The sequence below is a fragment of the Dromiciops gliroides genome, chromosome 6, assembly GCF_019393635.1.
Source record: "Dromiciops gliroides isolate mDroGli1 chromosome 6, mDroGli1.pri, whole genome shotgun sequence".
NCBI classification, from domain to species: domain Eukaryota; kingdom Metazoa; phylum Chordata; class Mammalia; order Microbiotheria; family Microbiotheriidae; genus Dromiciops; species Dromiciops gliroides.
In genome coordinates this window covers 102,940,654-102,963,382 of record NC_057866.1, presented here as the reverse complement: position 1 = coordinate 102,963,382, position 22,729 = coordinate 102,940,654, and the positions used below count along the sequence as shown (strand labels likewise).

Genomic DNA, 22,729 nt, shown 5'->3' with positions numbered 1-22,729 from the left:
TGGGCGGATCAGTATGGAAAACAAGCTGTTGCCCATGCAGCAGGTTTTCCCTCTCTGCAACATTGGTGGATCCAAAGGAGAGGCAGAGCCAGTACAGTTTGGCACCTGTGCCGCCAAAGGAGTTGCCAGAGGGATGTGATGTCCAACATCCAACTGCCTAAGGGACACTGACTCCTGATTTTTCCTCAGGGTTAACGCCAGAAGCCTTTCCCATATATGGGTATAACCGCAAGGCAGTGGAGGTTTTAAGATCAGGGTTTTCTTCCCCTAGGCAGGTTGCCTGCCAAGGCTGATGCGCCCCACCTGCCCGAAGTGACTGGTTTTAAGGCGCCAGTGACTTGCCTTCGCCCCTTCTCCTGTTAATGGAAACAGTTCTGCCACAAGAAGGCCAGGAGTTGGGCTTTGGTTGTCAGAGGCTATTTGAGACACATGCTATTGGAGCATTTTATAGAGAGTGGGAGCTTATCCCCACTCCCACTCCGGCATGACATACCTTTGGAACCAAGCTGAAGTATAGTGCTGCCTGTTATCTAGAGTAGCCAGAGAATAAGGTGGTCTGGAGAAAAGGTACTTCTCTATAATTGAAGGATAAGTACCCAAATCCTCATCTTAATTGTATTTGGAAATCTTTCTGAAATAACACACTTCCCTAACTTAGAAAACAAAGTATTCTCCAGGGTTATTATTCAGAGCATCAGATGCACCCCCGCTCCCCTCCCCCCCATACTATAGATGAAGATGTAGAGGGCAACTATTGATGTAGATTGTAGGAACTCAAAGTTGGGACCTTAGATTAGTCTATCCTATACTTACACAGGTTGCTTATCTACAGTATCTTAGACAATTGGTCATTCAACATGCTTTCCAAGACCTCTACCAGAAGGGAACCTCCTGCCTCCAAAGGCATCCGTTTCACTCTGGGATAGATCAAATTATAGAAGTTTTTCCTTATTTCAAGTATCTGGAGATAGCTATTATGCCCTCCATGACCCTTCTTTTTTGCCAGACTAAACTTTTTTTTTTTTACAAGTCAGCAAATATGAAAATTTTTATTTTTGGAATATGCGGATGGATATCCTCAGCTTGCCCCAAAATGCAGGAAGCCCCTAAAATGTAGCGCAGAAGCACTTCTGCACGCTGGTTTCAGTAGCTTAGTTTGCGCAGAGATGTTTCTGCTTGATAGAAGGACTCTTCATTTAGTCAAGTTTTTGACAGCCTAAAGCTCTTCAGCAGGTTCCCACTTTTGCTTAATTGTGACAAGCTTTTGAGGCTGGGAAGGATCCACATAATCCCATGGTTCTGGATTGTTCCATCTGTCAACAACCACATCAGATTTCAAAAGGGAATACACGGACATGTAGGCTGCTCCACATCCAGCGATACCCACAAATGTGAGCAAAGGAATAAGTTCTTTCTTTTTCCTCATGAGTTTTAAGACCTCCCAGATGACCATGATTTTGACTTTGGGGGTGACAGGCACTCTTTTGGCAGCAGAGAGGACTAGGAGAAACTTGGAGCAACTCGTGCTGAAGCTGAGAACTCCAGGCTAAATTTTTGTAGTTCTTGAAACTTACCCTCGTATGGAATGGTCTCCAGTCATCTTGCCTTTCTTGTCACCCTTCTCTGGACTGGACCTTATAAAATAGGACCAGTTCTTTTCTACCTTTCTTGCACCTTTCCTCGTGTTTGTGTTTCTTAGCATTCTGTGTAGCCTAGGAAAATAATTCCTTCTCTGTGTGAAAGGCGTCCCACACCTGTTGTTGTTTGTTGTTGTTCGTCTTTCATTTTCCAAGAGAACCAATGACATCACAAGGTGATGTCTCAACTTGCAAATGAATTAGATTTAAGTGTGCTTAAGTTGCACAAAGTTATCAGCCTCACTCTCTCTTCCAGAGTCATCAAAGTCCAGTGGCAGGTGAATTCTTTCTATTTCCACTTTGCCCTCTGGTTCTAAGAGATCTGGACAGTTTTCTTTTCAGATTTCTTGAAATAAGATGTGTGGGCTATTTTTGGTCATGGTGTACAGTGATTCTTATATTTTTTTCTCCTCAATTATTTTCCAGGTCAGTTTTTTATTGTTATGAGATGTCTTCCATTTTATTTTATATTTTCAGTCTTTTAAGTTTGTTTTTCTGTTTTTCTGTTTGTTTTTTGTTTTTTTGGCGGGGCAATGGGGGTTAAGTGACTTGCCCAGGGTCACACAGCTAGTAAGTGTCAAGTGTCTGAGGCCGGATTTGAACTCAGGTACTCCTGAATCCAGGGACGGTGCTTTATTCACTGCGCCACCTAGCCACCCCCTAAGTTATTTTTAATATTTCTTATTGCCATGAGTCATTAGCAGCTTCTATTTGATCCATTCATGTTTTCAGGGAGTTTGCTGCTTGGACAAGCTCTTATATCTCTTGTGCCAAGCTGTTCATTCTCTTTCCAGTTCTTGCTTCCATAGCTCTCATTTCTTTTCCAATATTTTCCTCAAGTACTCTAATTCCATTTGTAAAAATGTTTTAAATTCTTTTTTAAACTCCTGCTTCATCTCTTCCAGACACTATAGTTGGGTTTGTGTCCAACTTGTATTTTCTTTGAAGCTTTGCTTATAGATGTTTTGGCATTATCTTCTTCCTCTGAATGTGTCTTGAGCTTCCCTGCCACCATAACAGCTTTTTCTGGGGAGATTGGTTTTTTTTGTTTGTTTGCTCAATTTCCCTGTCTCCGGTCAAGAAGTATCCTTGCTTTGAACTTGATATTAGAGCTGGGCTCTGTGGCACTTATGGTGGGAAGATCTGGCCTGGTCTTGTTGACATTTTCTTGGGACTACTGAGTATTGTGTTATTCCAGGAACTTGGGGACATCTTGGAAATCTGGTCCGATACAGAGCAAAAAGTCTGGTTGCTGTTCCCCTAGTCTGAAGAGAAGCATGCTTGTTTATTTTAGATATGTTAAGTTTATTTGTCATCAGGGCATTCAAACAGTGATGTTCTATAGGTAGCTGGAAATGTGGGTCTGGAGCTTTGGAAAGAGGAGGGAGTGGATATGTAGATTTGGAAGTCATCTGCATTGTGCTGAGAGTTAAAACCATTGAAGTGAATAAGATTGCCAAGGAAGAGAATGTAGAGAGGGAAAAGAACCAAGGACAGAAAATTCTAGGGAACATTAATAGAATATAAACTCCTTGAGAGGGCAGTGATTTTTGCTTCTGATTTTGAATTACCTAGCAAACACCTTGTAAGAATTTTTTATAAATATTTATGGAACTGAACATCTATTTTAAGGAATCTGGAAAAGGACAAGGAGCAAGAAAAAAAAAGATGGAAAAGAAGTGGTTAGTTAGGAAAGACCTGGTCTTACTATACAGTTATGAAACTACTTTAGAAAACTTGGAACACAAAAGTTAGCAATCTAAAGGGAAAAATTTAAGGGTGATTATTTACCTTTTTCTTAGATATTAACTACTTTATGGACAGAACCTACAACAGAGCAGCCGGCCAACAGAAGAAAAAGAGGCATCTTGGAATTTCTCCATCCAGAAAGCTGCTGATTGCCTTAATGAAAGCACTATGGCAATTAAGACATAAGCAGAAGTATGCTAATTACTGATTGCTCTCATATCTGGGAATATTAGCACCAGACAAACAAAGGAAGTCTATAAGAAGACTACTCCAGGGAGCTGTAATCACTTGGTTAGGGGCCAGAAAACCGGGTAGCAAACTCCCTGGAAGTTTTAAGTGCATTAAGTGAACCAAGGACCCAAGATTAAGAACGTGTGGAAAACAATTCCAGTAAGTTGTAGAGATTATACTGACACTGAACCATTTGGGCTTCTTCTAGAAATAAAGACTCAATTACCCTACCAGAAGAGAAAGTATTCCTTGGTAGCATAAAAATGATCTAAGAAAGGAATCATGGAAGAAAAGGCTCTGAGGAGGTAGAGAGGGTTTAAACAACCCTCATTGCCCTTTGCCTGGGCTACACTAATAGTCTTCTAACAGGTCTTTGCATCTTCATTTTTCTGTTTCCTTTCAGCCTTTTAGATTTCTCTCACACATAGATGCAGTCACATCCTCCTCCTCTTCATAAACCAGTCAAAACTGATGTTAAAAGGAGCTAAGGAAATCCAGAACATCCAGAGTTCATACTTAGGCCAGTGAGCCAGGGAGAAAAGGTGGCTTAGTATACTCTAATGGTATCTTAGTGGACTAGAAGAATTGCTTTGTCCTCCCAATTCAAATAAAAGCAGGTGTCTTCACCTCTGTTTCCTCATCTTTAAGATGGCGGTACTCTGCTTGCACTAACTACTTCACAAGGCTGTTGTGAAACTTTGGCTAACCTCAGAGTAGTTGGTATTGATAGGCTACACCTTTATCTGTAGCAACTGATGTACAAGATACACCCATTTATCTGACCTCACCTTGGGTCTCTACTTCTAGGCCTCTCCTCTTTTTTTTCTTTTTCTTTTTGGTGAGGCAATTGGGGTTATTTGCCTAGGGTCACACAACTAGTAAGTGTTAAGTGTCTGAGGCCGGATTTGAACTCAGGTCCTTCTGACTCCACAGCCAGTGCTCTATCTGCTGTGCCACCTAGCTGCCCCCAAGGCCTCTCCTTTTTAAAAAAAATTTTAAAGAATCTTTTATATTCCTTCTTTAGGGGATATTATGTAGAAACATATCTCTTGGAAGACAATTGCTACCTCCTTGTACTCAACATTTTCCATATAGGGACCAAGGTGACAAAATGAAGAATCACTTACATTATGGATTTCAAAAGTGCTGAACTAGAGTCCCACCCAGGTATTGAACAGGAAACCTTAGGATCTATGACCTGGGTGAGGTTCTCCTAAGTCAGCAGTTCTGCATGATCTCCCAGAGTCATTAACACAGTGCCTACCTCCACATAACTTGTAAGCATTTAATAGATGAAAGTAATGTAGAAGTTCCCAGGCTCTCCATCCCCATAGGACTAGGTGGCAGAGAATGAACTGGATGACATCCCTTGTTGTAAAGCAAGAATACATTAGAGCTCTCCTGCTCATCCTTCATTTCTTCTAAATTAATCTTACTCATGCCTTTAAAAGCCAGGGTGTCCTCTAGAGTTTGTTGCCTAACAAAGAAGGGAGTAAAGATTTAGGACATGAGCAAAACTGAAGGTCATAGGGAGTTTATTTTTAATAATTTTTTCTTTTTCTTTTTAAAAAATAATAAACATTTTTATTTATAGTTTTGAGTTCCAAATTTTATCCCTCCTTCCCTCCCCTGCCCCCTCCTCTCTTTTCTCACTCCCCAAGGCAGATGTGGGTTATATATGTGCAATTATGTAAAACATTACCATATTAGTCATTTTGTATAAGAAAACTTGAATAAGAGAAAAAATGAAGGAAAATAAAAAATAGCATGCTTTGGTCTGTGTTCAGTAAATATCAGTTCTTTCTTTGGAGATGGATAGTAAGCTTCATCATTAGTCCTTTGGGATTGTCTTGGATCATTGTATTGCTGAGAATAGTTAAATCATTTACAGTTTTTCATTAAAGAATATTGCTGTGTCTGTGAACAGTGTTCTCCTGGTTCTGCTCACTTCACTATACATCAGTTCATACAAGTCTTTCCAGACCTTTCTGAAATCATCCTGCTTGTCACTTCTTATAGTACAATGATATTCCATTACCATCATATACCACAACTTGTTTAGCTATTCCCCAATTTGATGGGCATTCCTTTGATTTCCAGTTCTTAGCCAAAAAGAACTGCTACAAATATTTTTTTACAATTAGGTCTTTTTCTCTTTTTTGGTATGTCTTTGGGATACTTAGATATTAACTACTTTATGGACAGAACCTACAACAGAGCAGCCAGCCAACAGAAGAAAAAGAGGCATCTTGGAATTTCTCCATCCAGAAAGCTGCTGATTGGCAATGGTATTGCTGGGTCAAAGAGTATGCACAGTTTTGTAGCTCTTTACTCTCCAGAATGGTTGAATCTTTTCACAGCTCCAACAACAGTAGATTAGCATCCCAGTTCTCCCATATCCCCGCCAACATACAATATTTTCCCTTTTTTGTTATATTTGGCACTCTGATAGGTGTGAGGTGATACCTCAAAGTTGTTTTAATTTGTGTTTCTCTGATCAATAGTGACTCTGATAGGTGTGAGGTGATACCTCAAAGTTGTTTTAATTTGTATTTCTCTGATCAGTAGTGATCTAGAGCCTTTTTTCATGTGATTATAGATAGCTTTGATTTCTTTGTCTGAAAACTGCCTGTTCATATCCTTTGACCAGTTATAAATTTGGGAATGGTTTGTATTTTTATAAATTTGACTCAGTTCTCTATATAGTTGAGAAATGAGGCCTTTATAAGAGATACTCGTTTCAAAAATTCTTTCCCAGTTTTCTGCTTCCCTTAAAATCTTGGTTGCATTAGTTTTGTTTGTGCAAAACCTCTTTAATTTTATATAATCAAAACTATCAACTTTACATTTTGTTTTGTTCTCTATATCTCCTTTGGTCTTAAATTCTTCCTCTGTCTATAAATCTGACAGATAAATGATTTCATGCTCTCTTAATTTGCTGATGGTATCATCCTTTCTGTATAAATCATATACTCATTTTGATCTTATTTTAGTACACGGTGTGAGGTGTTGGTCTATACCTAGTTTCTGCCATACTGTTTTCCAGTTTTCTCAGCAGTTTTTGTCAAATAATGAGGTTTTGTTCCAAAAGCTTGGATCTTTGGGTTTATCATATACTAGATTACTATAGTCATTTACTTTAGTGTAATTTGTACCTATTGTATTCCACTGATCCACCTCTCTATTTCTTAGCCAGTACCAGATTGTTTTGATAATTATCGCTTTATAATACAGTTTGATATCTGGTACTGCTAGACCAAGTTCTTTTGTATTTTTTTCATTGATTCCCTTAATATACTTGAGCTTTTGTTTTTCCAGATGAATTTTGTTATCATTTTTTTAGATCTATAAAATATTTTTGATAGTTTGATTGTTTTTTGATCATTTTGAAATGAAATGGTCGGAAAGGGCTAAAAGAACTAAGAGATGAATGAGTCAAACAGTCCCTTACCCAAGTTAGGGCTCTGAGAGGACAGGTGGGTTTGACCAGAGCAGGGCAGCACTTGACTGCCAGGACCTGCACATGTTCCCAACACCAGCAGAGGGCAGCAACGGTCTTGTTTCTAATGTCACACTTGTAATGGGAGGGAAACTGCTGCTTGGGGTAGAATCTGGTCCCCAAAGGAGTTCAGCCTGGGAGTGGAAAAAGAGTGATAGGTCAACAGAAGAGTAGTGGAGTCTGGCGGGGAGGAGAGTGCTAGAAGCAGCGACATGGTAGAGCCAGTGGATGCCAGGTAGCAAGCAAGCTCTGGGGCTCTTTGGGAGAGTATCCCTTTGAGAAAGCTGCTGCAGCCTGGGTCCCCCAAGTCTTAGGTTTTCTTTCTTCTGAGTGAGACTCAGGTGCCACTTCTTCCAGGAAGCCTTCCAACAGGACCCTTGTCGAAGTGATCCTGTCCTTTTTGAACCTCGTGCCCCACTGTGGCATCTCCTCTGCTTTTACCACATAACCAACTCATGTTATTTCTCTGCACATGAAAGAGGGATTGGAGTTGTTCTACTTGTCCCTTGAGGACAGAACAATAGCCCAGGGTGGCAAATTACAAGGAGACTTCTGGAAAAACTAGAGCTGCCCAAAAGTGGAGTGGGCTGCGTTAGGAAGCAGTGAGCTGCCCATGGCAGGAAATCTTCAAGCAGAGCCTAGATCACCATTTTAGGGGATGTTAGAGAAGATTCTTTCTTTGGGGAAAGATCGGACCAGACAACTTCTGAGGACCCTTTCAACTCTTTAGTTCACTTCAGCAAACATTAAGCAACTCTTGTATGTACAGCCCTGTGCTAAGGATTATGAGAGCCTTAAAACGTAGATGAGGCATGGTTTCTGCTCCCGTGCAGCTTACAGAGAGAGAATAATAGGGTGAATATTTATATAGTGCGTGCTATGTACTAGTACAGCGTTTAAGTACATCACAATTATCTCATTTGATCCTCACAACAGTTCTGGGAGGTAAGTGCTATCTATTATCCCTATTTTACAGAGGAGGAAATTGAGGCAAGAAGTTAAGTGCCTTGCCCAGGGTCACATACATACTGTGTCTGAGGTGCCATCCAAACTCATCTTCCCAACTCTCATCCAGTGTTCTATTCACTGCACCACCTAGCTGCCCCTTCTATAAGATACTACAGATGTGCCTCATTTTATTGTGCTTTAAAGATATTGCAGGGGGGTGGGAGCCATTGTTTTTGTTTGTTTGTTTTGTTTTTTAACAAATTGAAGGTTTGTGGCAACCCTGCATTGAGCAAGTCTATTGGCACCATTGTTTCAACAGTATGTGCTCGTATCATGTCTCACATTTTGGTAATTCTCACAATTTTTTTGACTTTTTCATTATTCTTATATCTGTTATCAATGATCTTTACTGTTACTATTGTAATTGTTTTGGGACACCACAAACTTCGCCCATATAAGACAGGAAATCTAATTGATAAATGTTGTATGTGTTCTGACGAATCCACCAACTGGCCATTCCCTGTCTCTTTACCTCTCCTTTGGCCTCCCTATGCTCTGAGACACAACAATATTGAAATTAGGCCAATTAATAACCCTACAATGGCCTTAAAGTGTTCAGGGGAAAGGAATACTCAATCAGTGCCACAAGCTTCATTGTTGTCTTATTTTAAGAAATTGCCTTAGCCACCTCAACCTTGAGCAGCTACCACCCTGATCAGTCAGCAGCCATCAATGTTGAGGCAAGACCCTCCCCCAGCAAAACAATTAAGACTCACTGAAGGCTCAGATGATGGTTAGCATTTTTTAGCAATAAAGTATTTTTTAATTAAAGTATATACATTTATTTTAAATATAATACTATCACACACTTAATAGACTACAGTATAGTGCAAACATAACTTTTATATGTACTAGTAAACTAAAAAATTTGTGTGACTCTCATTATTGTGTTGTTGTTTTTTGTGGGGTAATGGGGGTTAAGTGACTTGCCCAGGGTCACACAGCTAGTAAGTGTCAAGTGACTGAGGCTGGATTTGAACTCAGGTCCTCCTGAATCCAGGGCCAGTGCTTTATCCACTGTGCTACCTAGCTGCCCCCTTTTTAAATTTTTTAAAATTTATTTTTAAAATTTTTTTATTTTTTTGTGACTCATTATTGTGATACTTTTATTGTGGTGGTCTGGAACCAAACCCACAATATCACCGAGGTATGCCTGTAACACTGCTATAACACACAACATTTATTGTAATTAGAGAGTTGCAAAATAGTAATTCTGTGATTCTAATATAATTAATAATTCAGTGGCTCACCCACTGAAACAGCATCGTTTATTATAATTTAAGGCATCTTTTTCTTCATATCAGAATTGTGCCTTTGGTAATTGAACTAATATGGTGATTTTCAGACTACCTGTAGCAAACCAATGGAACTTTGTTTTTGGTTTGCTATAATCATATAGATATTACCTTAAGTTTTATAATCCAGGTTCCCTTTCCTTCCATTTGACCTTATAAACACAGAGCACTGTCAGGTACGTTAGAATATAGTGGGATATCATTGTTCCTTTTTGACTCACATACAAAGACTTGTTCTTGGTGTCCCCTGGCACTGGGACAATGCAGTTGATTCTGTGGAGTTTTGGCCAGCAGAACTAGCTTCTGTTAAATGTTTCCTTTGATGCAATTAGAATTATATGTCACATATGAAAGTAAGTACTTAGATTTTGCAGAAAAATGCTAATAAGTCTAATTTGTTCTTTCTTTTAGGGGAATTATTGAAGCTCGCTTTGTGTATGTCTTTGTTCTGGGTATTCTTTTCACTGGAACCAAAGACTTGCTTAAAGCCCAAGTCACTTCTGCAGATATCAATATCAAGAGTCGAGGTTTGTGGGAAATATATAGCGGATTAGTTCTTCTAGCAGCCTTGTTGCTCCGACCTCACAATCTTCCTGTTTTGGTATTTAGTCTGTTGATTCAGGCTATAATGGCAAAATTCATCTGGAAGCCCTTGAAACATGATGCAGCTCAGATTACCATAATGCATTATTGGTTTGGCCAAGCTTTCTTTTATTTTCAGGTATGTTACTGTCACCAAAAGAAGACCGTTTACTTTTTACATCCTGTTGTTTCAGTTTTCTTTAACTTGGGGGAAATTATTAACAGTATTACAGGTCTTGATGGGTTATATGTACTGTAAAAATATTTTATTAATATATTTTGGTTTTTTAATATCACCTTCATTTCCAAATATACTCCTTACTTTTCCCCTGCCCAGTGAGCTGTGCCCTGTGACAAAGAATAAAAAGGGCACAATTTGTTCAGCAAAGCCAATCAGTCCAACCTTCTGACAGTATAGGTATTATTCTATGTCCGTAAGTCCTTCACCTTTACAAAGAAAGGAGGAAAATACATTTTATGAACTCTTCTCCAGGGCCAAGCTTATTCCTTATAATTATACAGTGATCAGCTTTGCTGTTTTGTTCTTTCCATTTATTTTGTTGTCATTGAGTAAACTGTTTTCTTGGTTTTGCTTACTTCATTCCATATCACTTTATATGTCTTCTCATGCTTCTCAGTATCCTTCCTATTCATTGTTTTCTTATGGTATGGTGATATCAACTCCACTAATGGCAGCTATTTAGTTTCCAGTCTTTGCCATCATAGAAGGTGATGCTATGAATAGAAGAACAGTTTGGCATATTTGGGACCTTTCTCTTCTATCTCTGACCACTTCTTTGTGTGTGTGTGTGTGTGTGTGTGTGTGTGTGTGTAAGCATGCGTGTGTATGTGCTTGTGTGTGTGTGTACGCACGTATGATCCCTTAGTCAAAGAGTATGGATTCTTAGTCCCTTTTGTTTAACACGATTCCACATTATTCTCCAGATTGGTTGCACCAGTTCCCAGCTCCACCAAGAGTGTAGCAGGCTGTGTACCTGCCTTTCTGCAACTCATCCAACATCGACTGTTTCCATTAACTGGCTTCTCTGCCATTTTCCTGGATTTGAGGGGAATGGTAGCTATTCAACAAAATTCAGTTCAGTCAACTTTTTAATAAATGCCTACTTGGGCATGGCGCTAACTGTATAAAGATGAAAATCTGTAGTTCCTGTCTTCAAAGATTTTAGTCTAATTGGGAGGATATATCATGTACACAGAGAAGTATAACACGGGCAGAATATGATAAGGGCAAAAGAGAGCTCGGAAGTGATAGAATAAATGTGAAGAGAGAGATCCCTTTGTACTGGGGATGGGAAGATCATCGAAATCCTTATGATGTTTTTTTGTTTTTGTTTTTGCGGGGCAATGGGGGTTAAGTGACTTGCCCAGGGTCACACAGCTAGTAAGTGTCAAGTGTCTGAGGCCAGATTTGAACTCAGGTACTCCTGAATCCAGGGCCGGTGCTTTATCCACTGCGCCACCTAGCTGCCCCCGAAATCCTTATGATGAAGGTTCTATTCCTTGGAGAAGAATTATCTATAGGGATTATTCCAGGTATAAGCTTGTACCATATCACAGGTAGAGTTCAGATTAGGAAATTGCTGGAGTCCAGTTTGGCAGTCAGAGTGTGGGAAGGGAAATCATGTAGAAATAGATTTGGAGTTGGATTATGGAGGGCCTTTAAAGACTCCAGACTAAGGAACTTGTGTTGTATTTTGTAGACCTGAAGGAAGCACAGGATTTTGGAGCAGAAGAGCCTGTGCATTAGGAAGATGACTTTGGCAGTTACGTAGAGGATAAATTAGATTGGAGAAAAGGGAGACTGGAGCCAGGGAGACCAGGATCATAAACCTTAGAGCTGGAAAGGGCCTTGGAGAACATCCATTCCAATCTCCTTGTTTTACAGATGAGGAGACACTGGTAAGAGTCAAAAAACTTAAGTGAATTTCTTGGAACCACCCAGATAGTAAAGGGCTTGGCAGGAATTCAAACCCAGTTATCCTGACTCCAAATACAGGGCTCTTTCTACCACATCATGCTACCATTCAATTAGGATGCCATTATTGTCATCTCAGTGTGGGAGGATTTGGGAAAGGACAGCAATATTTCCTGTCAAGGTGAAATTTCCAATTTTTTGTTCAGTGAGACCTTCGGTTCATTTCCTCTTTCTCCTCCTCTTCCTCCTCTCCCCTTCTCTTTTCTCCTCTAGTATCAGAGAGGTGATAGTTCCATGGTACCCTGCCCTGGTCACACTGCAACTGTAATAATGTATTAATTTCTGGCTACTACAATTTTATCCTCAGTGGAATGCATGGGGAAAAAAATGACCATTGGAAAGTGCTTTATGACGTGGTTTATTCAATAAATTTATCTGGCTCCTAAACTTTGTAGCTAGCTTCCAAATTCAGAGCAGATTTGTTAAGCCTTATTTGCGTCTGGCTGTGACAGTTGTCCAGATCCCATATTAGAACTCTCAGGACAGGAGATTCATATCCTCCTTGAGCACTTTATGTTTATGCCCTTTGTATTATACTTCTCTGTTAAACCTTAAGACACTTTGTGTTCCACTAATTAACAAACTTTGCTGCCAAGACCGCCTGTGATGCAGCGAACTCAGACGTTTTCATTGCTGTGAAGCTGGTTTTCTCTGGTCTTATCTGACTTGAGACATGCAGTAGTTGTTTCCTCTTTTACCTGAGCTTTTAAGCCAATGAAGATTGAGTTTGATTCCTACCAAAATTCTAGACACTTAGCATTAAGGGAGTGGTATTTACCGAGAGCCAATTTAAGTTCATTAAAATTAAGTCATGCCAGGCTAATTTAATTTCCTTTTTTTTTTTTTTGCCAGGGTTACTTTACTAGTTGGTAGCTCAAGGGAATGCTAAGGACATTATTTACCTGTAATTTGACAAAATTTTTGACAGTCTTTGTCAGTAATATGGTGATAATGTGGACTAGGTGATAGTATAGATAGGCACATTCAAATTGGTCGAATGGCTAAACCCAAAAGATAGTCTTGCATTGATGGATTTCAATTTGGAGGGAGGTCTCTAGTAGAGTTCCTCAGGAATCTATCCATAACCCTATGTTATTTAACATTTTATCAGATGAAGACATAAACAACATAAAGACAGACAACATTCTTTTTTCTTTTTTTTTTTTTGGTGAGGCAGTTGGGGTTAAGTGACTTGCCCAGGGTCACACAGCTAGTAAGTGTTAAGTGTCTGAGGCCGATTTTGAACTCAGGTCCTCCTGAATCCAGGGCTGGTGCTCTATCCCCTGCGCCACCTAGCTGCCCCAAGACACAACATTCTTATAAAATGCATAGATGATATAAAGCTGGGGGATAGCTAGGATGTCGAATGATAGATTTTTTTCAGTTGGGCAGAGGTTTCTAGACTTTTCTATTTCATCAGTGTTGGGATTTCATGATAAAGAAACTCCCTTCAATGTAGAATAACAACTGTTCTGTAACTGATTATCTTGGAGAGTTGTCTGAAGGGTCAATGAAAGATTAAGGAATTTGCTGAGGGTCACACAGCCAAGGATATGTCAGAGCCAGAACTTTGTGACTGAAAGTCTCTTTCTCCATTAGGCTGTGTTGCCTTTCAGAATGACAGAATTAGGAGACAGAAGATTTCAAGAGCTAGAATAGATTATGATCTAAGTCTGATTGCAGATTAAATTTAATTGGGCACAATGCAAAGTCCTAGTTCATAGGATTTAGAACTGGAAGCAGGACCTCAGACTCGAGAGGCTTGGGGAGTTGCCCAAGGCCTCACTGGAAGTAAATGGCATACTCAGGTTTCTGATCTTCGTTCTGGAGCAGAGAATAAGATGCTCTTTCTACTATACCTACACTGGGTTGTTTGTTGTTGTTTAGAAAAATCAATTGTACCAGTGCACTGTGATAGAAGATAGCAAATGGTTCCTACAAATAGGTCTTAGAGCACTGGGAGCTCAGCGTGAGTTAGCAGTTTGATGGAGCCAGAAAGTGAAGGATATTTTAGACTCCTCAGCAGAAGTAGAGTCCAGAAACAGGTGATGGAAGGTCCATTGTCATCTAGTCAGGCCATATCTGGAGGACTACTCGTGTTCAGTTGTGGGAGCCAAGAGCATGCAGAGAAGGGCCGCTGGGATGGGGAAGAGACTCAATGACACCAGAGAAACACTCAAAAGAACTGGGGACGTTTTTCCTGGAGAAGAGCTAACTGTGGGGGGTACATTAGGCCTGTCTTCAGATAGCGTATGAAGGGCCTACACATGTGATCTCATTGATTGAGACAGCTTGTGTGATGTGCTTTGCAAACCTTACAGCACTTTATAAATGCTCGTTTTTATTCCAATAGAAGGATTCAGCTTGTTCTGCTTGGCCCAAAGAGGGAGGTAGAAGGAAGGCTGCACAGGGCGGCGGACCTGACATTGGAGAACCTGGGTTTGAATTCCCCTCTGCCACCTTCTACCTTTTGTGACTGCACAACCTCTCTGGACCTCAGTGTCCTCATCTGCACAATGAGGCCCTTGGAATGGGCTGCCTCAGGAGGTCATGGATTCCCTGTCATTAAAGTTGTTTGTTTTTGTTTTTAAGTGGCAGTTGGAGGGTTGTCATAAAGAGGATTCATCCTCTTTTGCTAAAAAATGAGCTTAGTTGGGGGGGGGGGGCGGCTAGGTGGCGCAGTGGATAAAGCACTGGCCACGGATTCAGGAGTACCTGAGTTCAAATCCGGCCTCAGACACTTGACACTTACTAGCCGTGTGACCCTGGGCAAGTCACTTAACCCCCATTGCCCTGCAAAAAAAAAAAAAAGAGCTTAGTGACCTCCAACTCTCAGGTTCTTTTTGTGTATTTCTGGTATGGGTTAGTGTGGTGGGAGGAGCAAGGAGGAGATGTGTGCAAGAGCATTTACAAAGATGGAATCTATAGGAGTTGGCAGCTAATTAGAGAATGAGGAGGAGGAAGAGTAGAAGATGATAGAAGTTTTGAGCTGTGGTGTCTGGGACCATTAATAAAGTAGTGAAATTAGGATAAAGAGAAGATAATTCAATTTAATGCATATTGAGTTCCAGGGCCTGTTGAGACATCTACATTGCATGCCCAGGAAGCTGTTGAAATTTTTGACTGAAGGTGTATACTTCGAAGTCATCCACATAGAGATGATCTCTGAAGTTGTAAAAGCAGATGTGATAACCAAGACAGGGAGAAAAGGGAAAGAACGGCCAAAAGACTAGCTGGTTTCTAATAACCGTCTTAGGTCTAAAATTCTGTATTGAACAGGACAGGATCAAGTACAAAGCTTTCTAGAGATCTTTCTTTATATTGACCCATTAATCCATAGTCTGTGTTTAAGGATGGTCAATTATATGTCCACCTCTTGTGCTATCCAACCCACATTCCTCCATCTTGTCCAGAAGATAGATTGAGAGACTTTTCTCTAAGTGTGTTAAAATCTAGGTATAGTATGTGGTCAACTAAAATCGTTGTAAAATTAAGTGTCCTCTGTCTCTTTAATTAATAAGAGATAATGTACCTACATTTCATAAGCATGTGTGAATTAATTATATCTGATTTAGAATCTTATATTATGGTTCTGTCTGTAATATTTTTAGAGACTACTCAAGAAGAAACTAATAAATGATGATCCTTTCTAATCAAACTACATGTGGGATGTTAGTAAACAAATGTGTCCTTGGTCTTTAGCCTCAACAGTTCATTCCAGTGAGTGGAGGAAAAAAATTATTCCAAACTCTAATCCCCACATCATCTATATTCAGTTTATCAAGGGATTAAAATTTAGAAAACAAAAACTATTGAATATGGGCAATCTAAGTATCTAGGAATCCACTGAGTTATATTGTGAAGAACTTCAGGTCTAATCGTTCAGTTGCCCAACTTTCTTAGATCACCACCTCCTCCCGCTAAGGTGGGGATAGATTGCATCTCCTCCCAGATTTGTTTGCAGCTTTCTGACTTCAAGTGCACTTTCATTCTTTCAGTTGACTGTTTTTCCTCTACCTGGAGGGAGAGGGAAGATAATTAAAAGTTCTTTAAGAGGTGATGAGCAGTTTTCAAAATAATTGAAAACTATAAGTGACCATATGGAAACCTCCAAATTAAAACACTGGTTTTACCCAACCCCCCGTAAAATAGTAAAGATGACAAAAAAAGAAGCAGTCGATGTGAGGATATGGGAAGACAGGCACACTAATATACTGCATGTGGTATTGTGAATTGGAATAACCATTCTGGATAAAAATTTGGAGTTATGCAAGAAAATGACTAAATTGTTCATACCTTTTGACTCAGAGATCCCATTCCTGGGAGGGCTAAGACAGAAATAAGAGTTCCAGTATAAACCAGAATATTTATAGTACATATTTTGTGGTAGCAAAGAGCTGGAAAAAAAGTGAGCATCCATCATTTGAAGAATGATTAAATAAATTTTGTGTGTGTGTATATATGAATGTAATGTATTGTTATTATGCAGATGGAAATGAGGCATGTGGGGAATTTAGAAGCATGGGAAGGAAGATTTATATAAATTGATGCAGAGTGAAACAAGCATAGGATCATAGATTGAGATCTGAAAGGAACCTTAAAGACCATCTAGTTCAACTTCCTCATTTTAAAAATTATATTTTATTGATAACTTGCTTTTATATTACCTTTCTCTTTTTTTTTTTTTTTTGGTGAGGCAGTTGGGGTTTAGTGACTTGCCCAGGGTCACACAGCTAGTAAGTGTCAAGTGTCTGAGGCCACATTTGAACTCAGGTCCTCCTGAATCCAGGGCTGGTACTTTATCCACTTCACCACCTGGCTGCCCCTATATTACCTTTCTTTATTAATATGTCCATAATCGGGGGGCAGCTAGGTGGTGAAGTGGATAAAGTAGCAGCCCTGGATTCAGGAGGACCTGAGTTCAAATCCAACCTCAAGACACTTGACACTTACTAGCTGTGTGACCCCGGGCAAGTCACTTAACCCTCATTGTCCTGCAGAAAACAAAAAAACAAACCCAATATGTCCATAATCCCCCAACTCCATAAAGAGGGGAGGAAATTGGTTTTCTTAACTCTTCTACTGAACCAGGCTTAAATATTATAATTATGCAGGGTTCAGTTTAGGTTATTTATTCTTTCTGTTTTTATCGCCATAGTCATTATGTATAGTTCTCCTGGTTCTACTGTCTTTACTTAAAAAAAAAATCAGCTCAAATAAGTCTTTTCATGCTTCTCTGACTATAGAAAAACACTTCAGAAATGACTGCGGTATAAAAACAAAAACAAAACAAAACAAAAACCATTAGAGAAACTTGCTGAGGGCATGTAGGTCATTTAAGGGATAAGCCATTTGAGGAATTTAGAGTCAACAACAAAATTCATATGATCATGGAATTTAGGAGGTAGAAGGGATCTGAAAAGTCATCTCGTTTTCAAGCTTTACTTAAAGCATGAATTCCCCAATGTGGACATTTATTTTGATTTGGGGGACCCTACCTTTAGGCTGAGATTAGAAAGCCTTAGGCCCTCAGGGTCTCTTCTGTGTGGGAGGAGCTGGTGCCCCTCCCCCTCTGCTTTAGCTGAGCCAAAAAGCCCCGTGGGCTGTACAAGACGCCAGGTCAGACAGCTGGGGGGAGGGTGTGCTAGCTCCCTCCACTCTGAGCAGAGCTATCCGAGAGATCCGGGGCTCATCCAGGCGGGGGCTCTGGCATAGCCTGTGCTGAGGCACAGGATGCTCCAGCATCCCCCCCAGCCCCTGCTGCAGCCCTGACTGGCAGATTAGCTTGGTGTGTGGGTGCAAAAAGCCCCAAGATTTGAGTGGAGATAAGAAAGATATATATAGACCTGGGGGTTAGACTAAACGGGGGGGGGGGGCTACAAGGATGCAGGAGAAGGCTAAAGGACTAGGAGCAGAGACAAGAGAGGCCGGAAGGGCAGACTAATGGAGCAGACAGACAGAAGGTCGGGTGAGAGAGAAACACAGGGGTTCAGCAGTGGCAGTAAGGAGAATAAAGTTAGAAGCAGGGGGATTTACAAAGTGAAAGGGGCTTGGAGTTAGAATAAAGGACCTGAGTGCCCTAAGGCAAGAGGCTGCTAAGGCCCTTATTGTATTAAAAAAGTTCTAGGGGCAGCAGGTGGAAGCACCTGAACGGAACGTAGTCAGGTTGTACATTTTATTTCCCTCTATTCTTAATTTTAAATAGTATCTCATAAATAAACTCTGCTTTGATTATTTAGTTAAGAGTCTTCTTAATCTTTTGCTTATCAATTTTGGGAGTGGAGCAGTGTGGTGGAACTTTATAAATGGCCCACATTAAATTAATAGCAGTTAGATAGTCAGATAGCCAAATAGTCAAAAGTCCCTAGACTAGTCCTCCAGTCAGCTTTAGCCCCCCAAATTAGTCCTAGTCAGTCAAAATATTTTCATACCAACAACTTCATGTGATCATCTCATTTCTAATTAAATACCATCAGTAAGGTGAAAGTCATGGCCTCATGCAACAAACATTATATTCTGTTTTCGGGAAGTTAGAAAGTCCTTCCTTATTTGAGGCTGAAGTTGGTTTCCCTATAACTTTTGCCCATTGGTTATAGTTCTATCCTGGTTATATGCTAGCTAAGGCTTGCCTTTCCCTCACTTTCAGAGTCACTCAGATATTTAAAGTTGGTGATCATGTCCCTCTAGGTCTTTCCTCACCTGAAATTTCCAAGATTTAATCGAAAAGTAAGGGCAGCTAGGTGGCGCAGTGGATAGAGCACCAGCCCTAGATTCAGGAGGACCTGAATCCAGTTCAAATCTGGTCTCAGACACTTAACACTTACTAGCTGTGTGACCCTGGGCAAGTCACTTAACCCCAATTGCCCCTCAAAAAAAGAAAAAAAAGGAAAAGAAAAGTAAGCAGTGTTCCCCTTGTTCCCTTATAACAACTCACGTTTTTATAGCCCCTAAGATTTTTGAGATACTTTTCTCACAACAACCCTGTGGGGTACTACAGGTACTAACCTCACCTTTTTCTTGTTGTTGAGTTGTTTCAGTTATGTTCAACTCTCTGTGACCCCATTTGGGGTTTTCTTGGCAAAGATACTGGAGAGATTTGCCATTTCCTTCTCCAACTCATTTTACAAATGAGGAACTGAAGCAAACAGGGTTAAGTGACTTGCTCCAGGTCACACAGCTAGTAAGTGTCCAAGATCACATTTGAACTCAGGTTCTCCTTACACCAGAGTCAGCATTCCATCCACTGAGACACCTAGCTGCCCCCATACGGAAAAAAGAATTTGAATCTCAGAAACAATGTAACTTGCCAAGTCAGAGCACAAGTCTTCTGACTCAAAGACAAGGTGCTTTTTATTTCATCATGATGACCCTACTGATATGTTACAGTTATTCACAGATGCTACTTTTTCCATGAAGCTTTTCCTGATCTTTTAGCTGGAAGTGACTTCTCCCTTTTTTAAAGCACTTTGTACTTTTCTCGTGTGCACATCACAGTCTATTTTATATTATAGTTATGTGGGTTACACATCTGATTTTCCTTGCCAGACTATTGTAAAAAGCTAAAATTAGCCTTGGGCGCCCCAAATGGGCCGCCCCTCCCCCAGCATGACTGCTTTCCCCAAAACCACCTCATGGGCACAACACGCCCGCACGGAGGCCTCAGGCACCCACACTCCACTCAGCATGGGTTTCTGGAGCTCCAGGCACTTCTGGAATGGCCTTAGGCATAGACCTGAGGGTACCAACGAATTATCTTGGTGTGAGTGGGTGGCTGGCCTGAGATTTCTGAGAGAGAAGGTTAATGAAAAGAGACGCAGGGGTGTAGTGGAAAAAAAGCGGTAGTGAAGAAGAGCAAGTCTGTTAGTAGACAGGAGACAGGACGGTAGATGAGTGAGGGCGTGGCCAGAGAAAGGACTAAGTGCACAGAGACAGAGAGTGAAGGTGGTGGCGGCAGCCAGACATCCACATCCACAGGTGAGAGACGAGGGAGGGGATTTCATATCGGCAGGGAGAAAGTTAAACGCAGTCAGGTCATATTGCCCTATTTTTCTTTATCCTTTATTTCTAAGTTTTTTCCATATCAATAAACCCTGGTATTTGCTTAAATTGAAAAGAGGCTTTTTCTTATCAGTCTGGGAGAAGCAGTTGGGGAAGGGCACCCTTACAGGTTGGTCCCTGTATGGGGCTTAACAAACCTGGGGGATTTATTAAACCCCCAGGCAAATAGGCCCTTAGACTGGCTTAGGCAGCTAATAGCTTATAGATAGCCCCACAGACAGCTAGCCGGCTAGCTAGCTAAAATCTTTTACAGTATATATAGGCTTATTGACAGGGATCTTGTTTTATTAGTCTCTGTACCTCTGGCAATGCTTGGTACAGAGTCTCAAATTTGTAATGTCTTAATAAAACGTTTAATGAATAAATATATAATTAAAATTTGACTATTGGCATTAAACCCTCTAAGCATTGGGTAAGCTGTTAAAATATTTTAATAAATTTAATATGTTACTAGACTCATCTACCTTTTTTCTTTTTCTCTATTTTCAGGGTAATTCCAATAACATTGCCACACTGGATATTTCAGCAGGCTTTGTTGGCCTGGACCACTATATAGAAGTGCCAGCTATGTTCCTCACGGCTTTTGCAACATATATAGGACCTATCCTTTGGGCCATTCATTTACTGAGTTTTTTGAGTTCAGAAAACAACAGGTAATGACTTATTTTGACTACAAATCTGGTGATAAAGTAGCTAGAATTAAGACTTGTATTCACAGAATTATATAAGACTTGGAGTTGGTGGTCACCTTAAAGATCATCTAACCTGGAGTCCATGAACTTGCCTTTTTTCATATGTTGATAATTATATTTCAGTATCTTTGGTTTCCCTTGTAATCTTATGCATTTTATTTTATGCATTTAAAAAATATTTTAAAGATATTCTTAGAAGGGAATGGATGGATTCTAGCCTTCACCAGATTGCTGTGAGTATCTAGGACACACACAAAAAAGTTTAAGACCCTGATATAGACAAACCTTATTTTATGGGTGAGGGAAATCAAACCCAGAGAGGAGAATTAAGTTGCCCAAGGTTAGGAATAGGCAGTAAATAATCAGACTAGGGATTGGAACCCAGGTGCAAGTTCAGTGCTCTTCCTCCAACATGCTGCCTCTCCTTTGCCTTTATGGTAGCACCAGGGAACCCAAAGGATTTTTTTTCCAAATTGGTTATTTATGTCCATTGTTCCTGACTGTAATATATAAAAAGAAGGAGCCATTAAGCAACAAGTTCTTGGCAGACTTCCACATATGAGACATCCAGCAGCGGTAGGGAGAAGTACCTTGGTACCTCCAGGATTGGGTTGTTCTTCCCCTGAAAGAACTTTCCATGAGAGCTCTTGGCAGCACCCAAGTCTGTTAATCTCTGTTAATGGCCTTAATATTAGTTAACCTGCTTCTGAGTACAAAGGAGACAATACTCACTCAACTGTCCTCACAGATTTTGTCCTTGTGCATGTGGCTCAGTGGTGAGATTTTTTTCTTTGCTTTTCTGGAGAATATGTATAAAGTCATTTGAGTATTGGGTTTTAAAAGCTATAAAAACCCTGGAGAATCCTGTAGAGTGCCTTCTTAGGCTCCTACTAAGACCTGCTTCAGGAGGTGTTCTGTATGGAATGTGCCAGTCTTGGCATGGATTTGGTGGGGAAATAGAGTATTTGTCAGTGAAGAGACTTGATCATGCCTTTTACTGTCTCTTTTAAAAAAGATGTGTAAGACTGCCATTTTTCAAAGTTTATTGATGTTCTTATGTTACTTCCCAATGACTCTCCATCCCTTCCTCCCAAATAAAGTCTGGCCAAGTCAGATCTACATGTGACCCTCTGGTCCACAAACTCTGCCAAGAGGCAGGAGGTGCACTTCACTTTGCGTCTTATGCAGTCACAGCTGTCTATGGCATCGATCAAAGTTCTGAGCTGTTTCAGTCTTGTTTTCCCCTGTGATGTTGTGGCCATTGTATACATTGTTCTCCTAATTAGATTAATTTTACTCTGCCTTGGTTCATTTTTGTTTGTTTTGTAGGGCAATGAGGGTTAAGTGACTTGCCCAGGGTCATACTGCTAGTGTCAAATGTCTGAGGCCTGATTTGAACTCACGTCCTCCTGAATCCAGGGCTGGTGCTTTATCCACTGCACCACCTAGCTGCCCCATCCATCTAACTGCCCTCTCTGCCTCGGTTCTTCTTAAGTTTCTCATAATTCTTCATAGTCATCACTTCTTATGGCAGATAATATTACATTATCATACTACAATTTGTTCAATGGCTCTTCACCATTGGGCATTAATTTTCTTCTCACCTCTTGGCTGCTACAAATATTTTTGTATATTTGGAATCTTTCCCTCTCTTTGCTTTCTTTGAGACATATGCCTAGTAGCTTTGCCTCTGCGTGTTAAATAAGTCAACAGTGAGAATGCCTTTGTGTGACTATCATAATGCAAGGTGCTGTGCAAAGTGGCCCTGGGAGAGTTCCAGAGTAGTATGAAACAGTCTTTCCCCTCAATAGCCTTCCCCTCGTGTAGTCTAGCTAGAAAGAGAAAATACATTTCTTTTTTTTTAAATAAAAGTATTTTATTATTTTCCAGTTACATGTAAGGATAGTTTTCAACATTTGTTTTCATAGGATTTTTAGTTGAGAAGATACATTTCAAAAATGAAGTGATAGTGCTAAGCCAAA

General features: G+C 40.3%; 1 protein-coding gene across 6 annotated transcripts in view; it reads left to right on the top strand.

The window, feature by feature from the left end:
* The window catches only part of PIGG (phosphatidylinositol glycan anchor biosynthesis class G), a 105,476-nt gene that overhangs the window by 49,542 nt on the left and 33,205 nt on the right, over nucleotides 1-22,729 (top strand). For 5 of the 6 annotated variants that reach the window (XR_006353656.1, XR_006353654.1, XR_006353657.1 and 2 more), the window contains 2 exons: nucleotides 9,831-10,140; nucleotides 20,545-20,708. Coding sequence is in view for 1 of the 6 variants with exons in the window: in XM_043973288.1 (XP_043829223.1) it covers nucleotides 9,831-10,140; nucleotides 20,545-20,708 (474 nt within the window). In the remaining 5 variants the exon portion in view is untranslated. The remainder of the gene's footprint in view (nucleotides 1-9,830; nucleotides 10,141-20,544; nucleotides 20,709-22,729) is intronic. The other variant, XR_006353658.1, reaches the window with a different exon arrangement.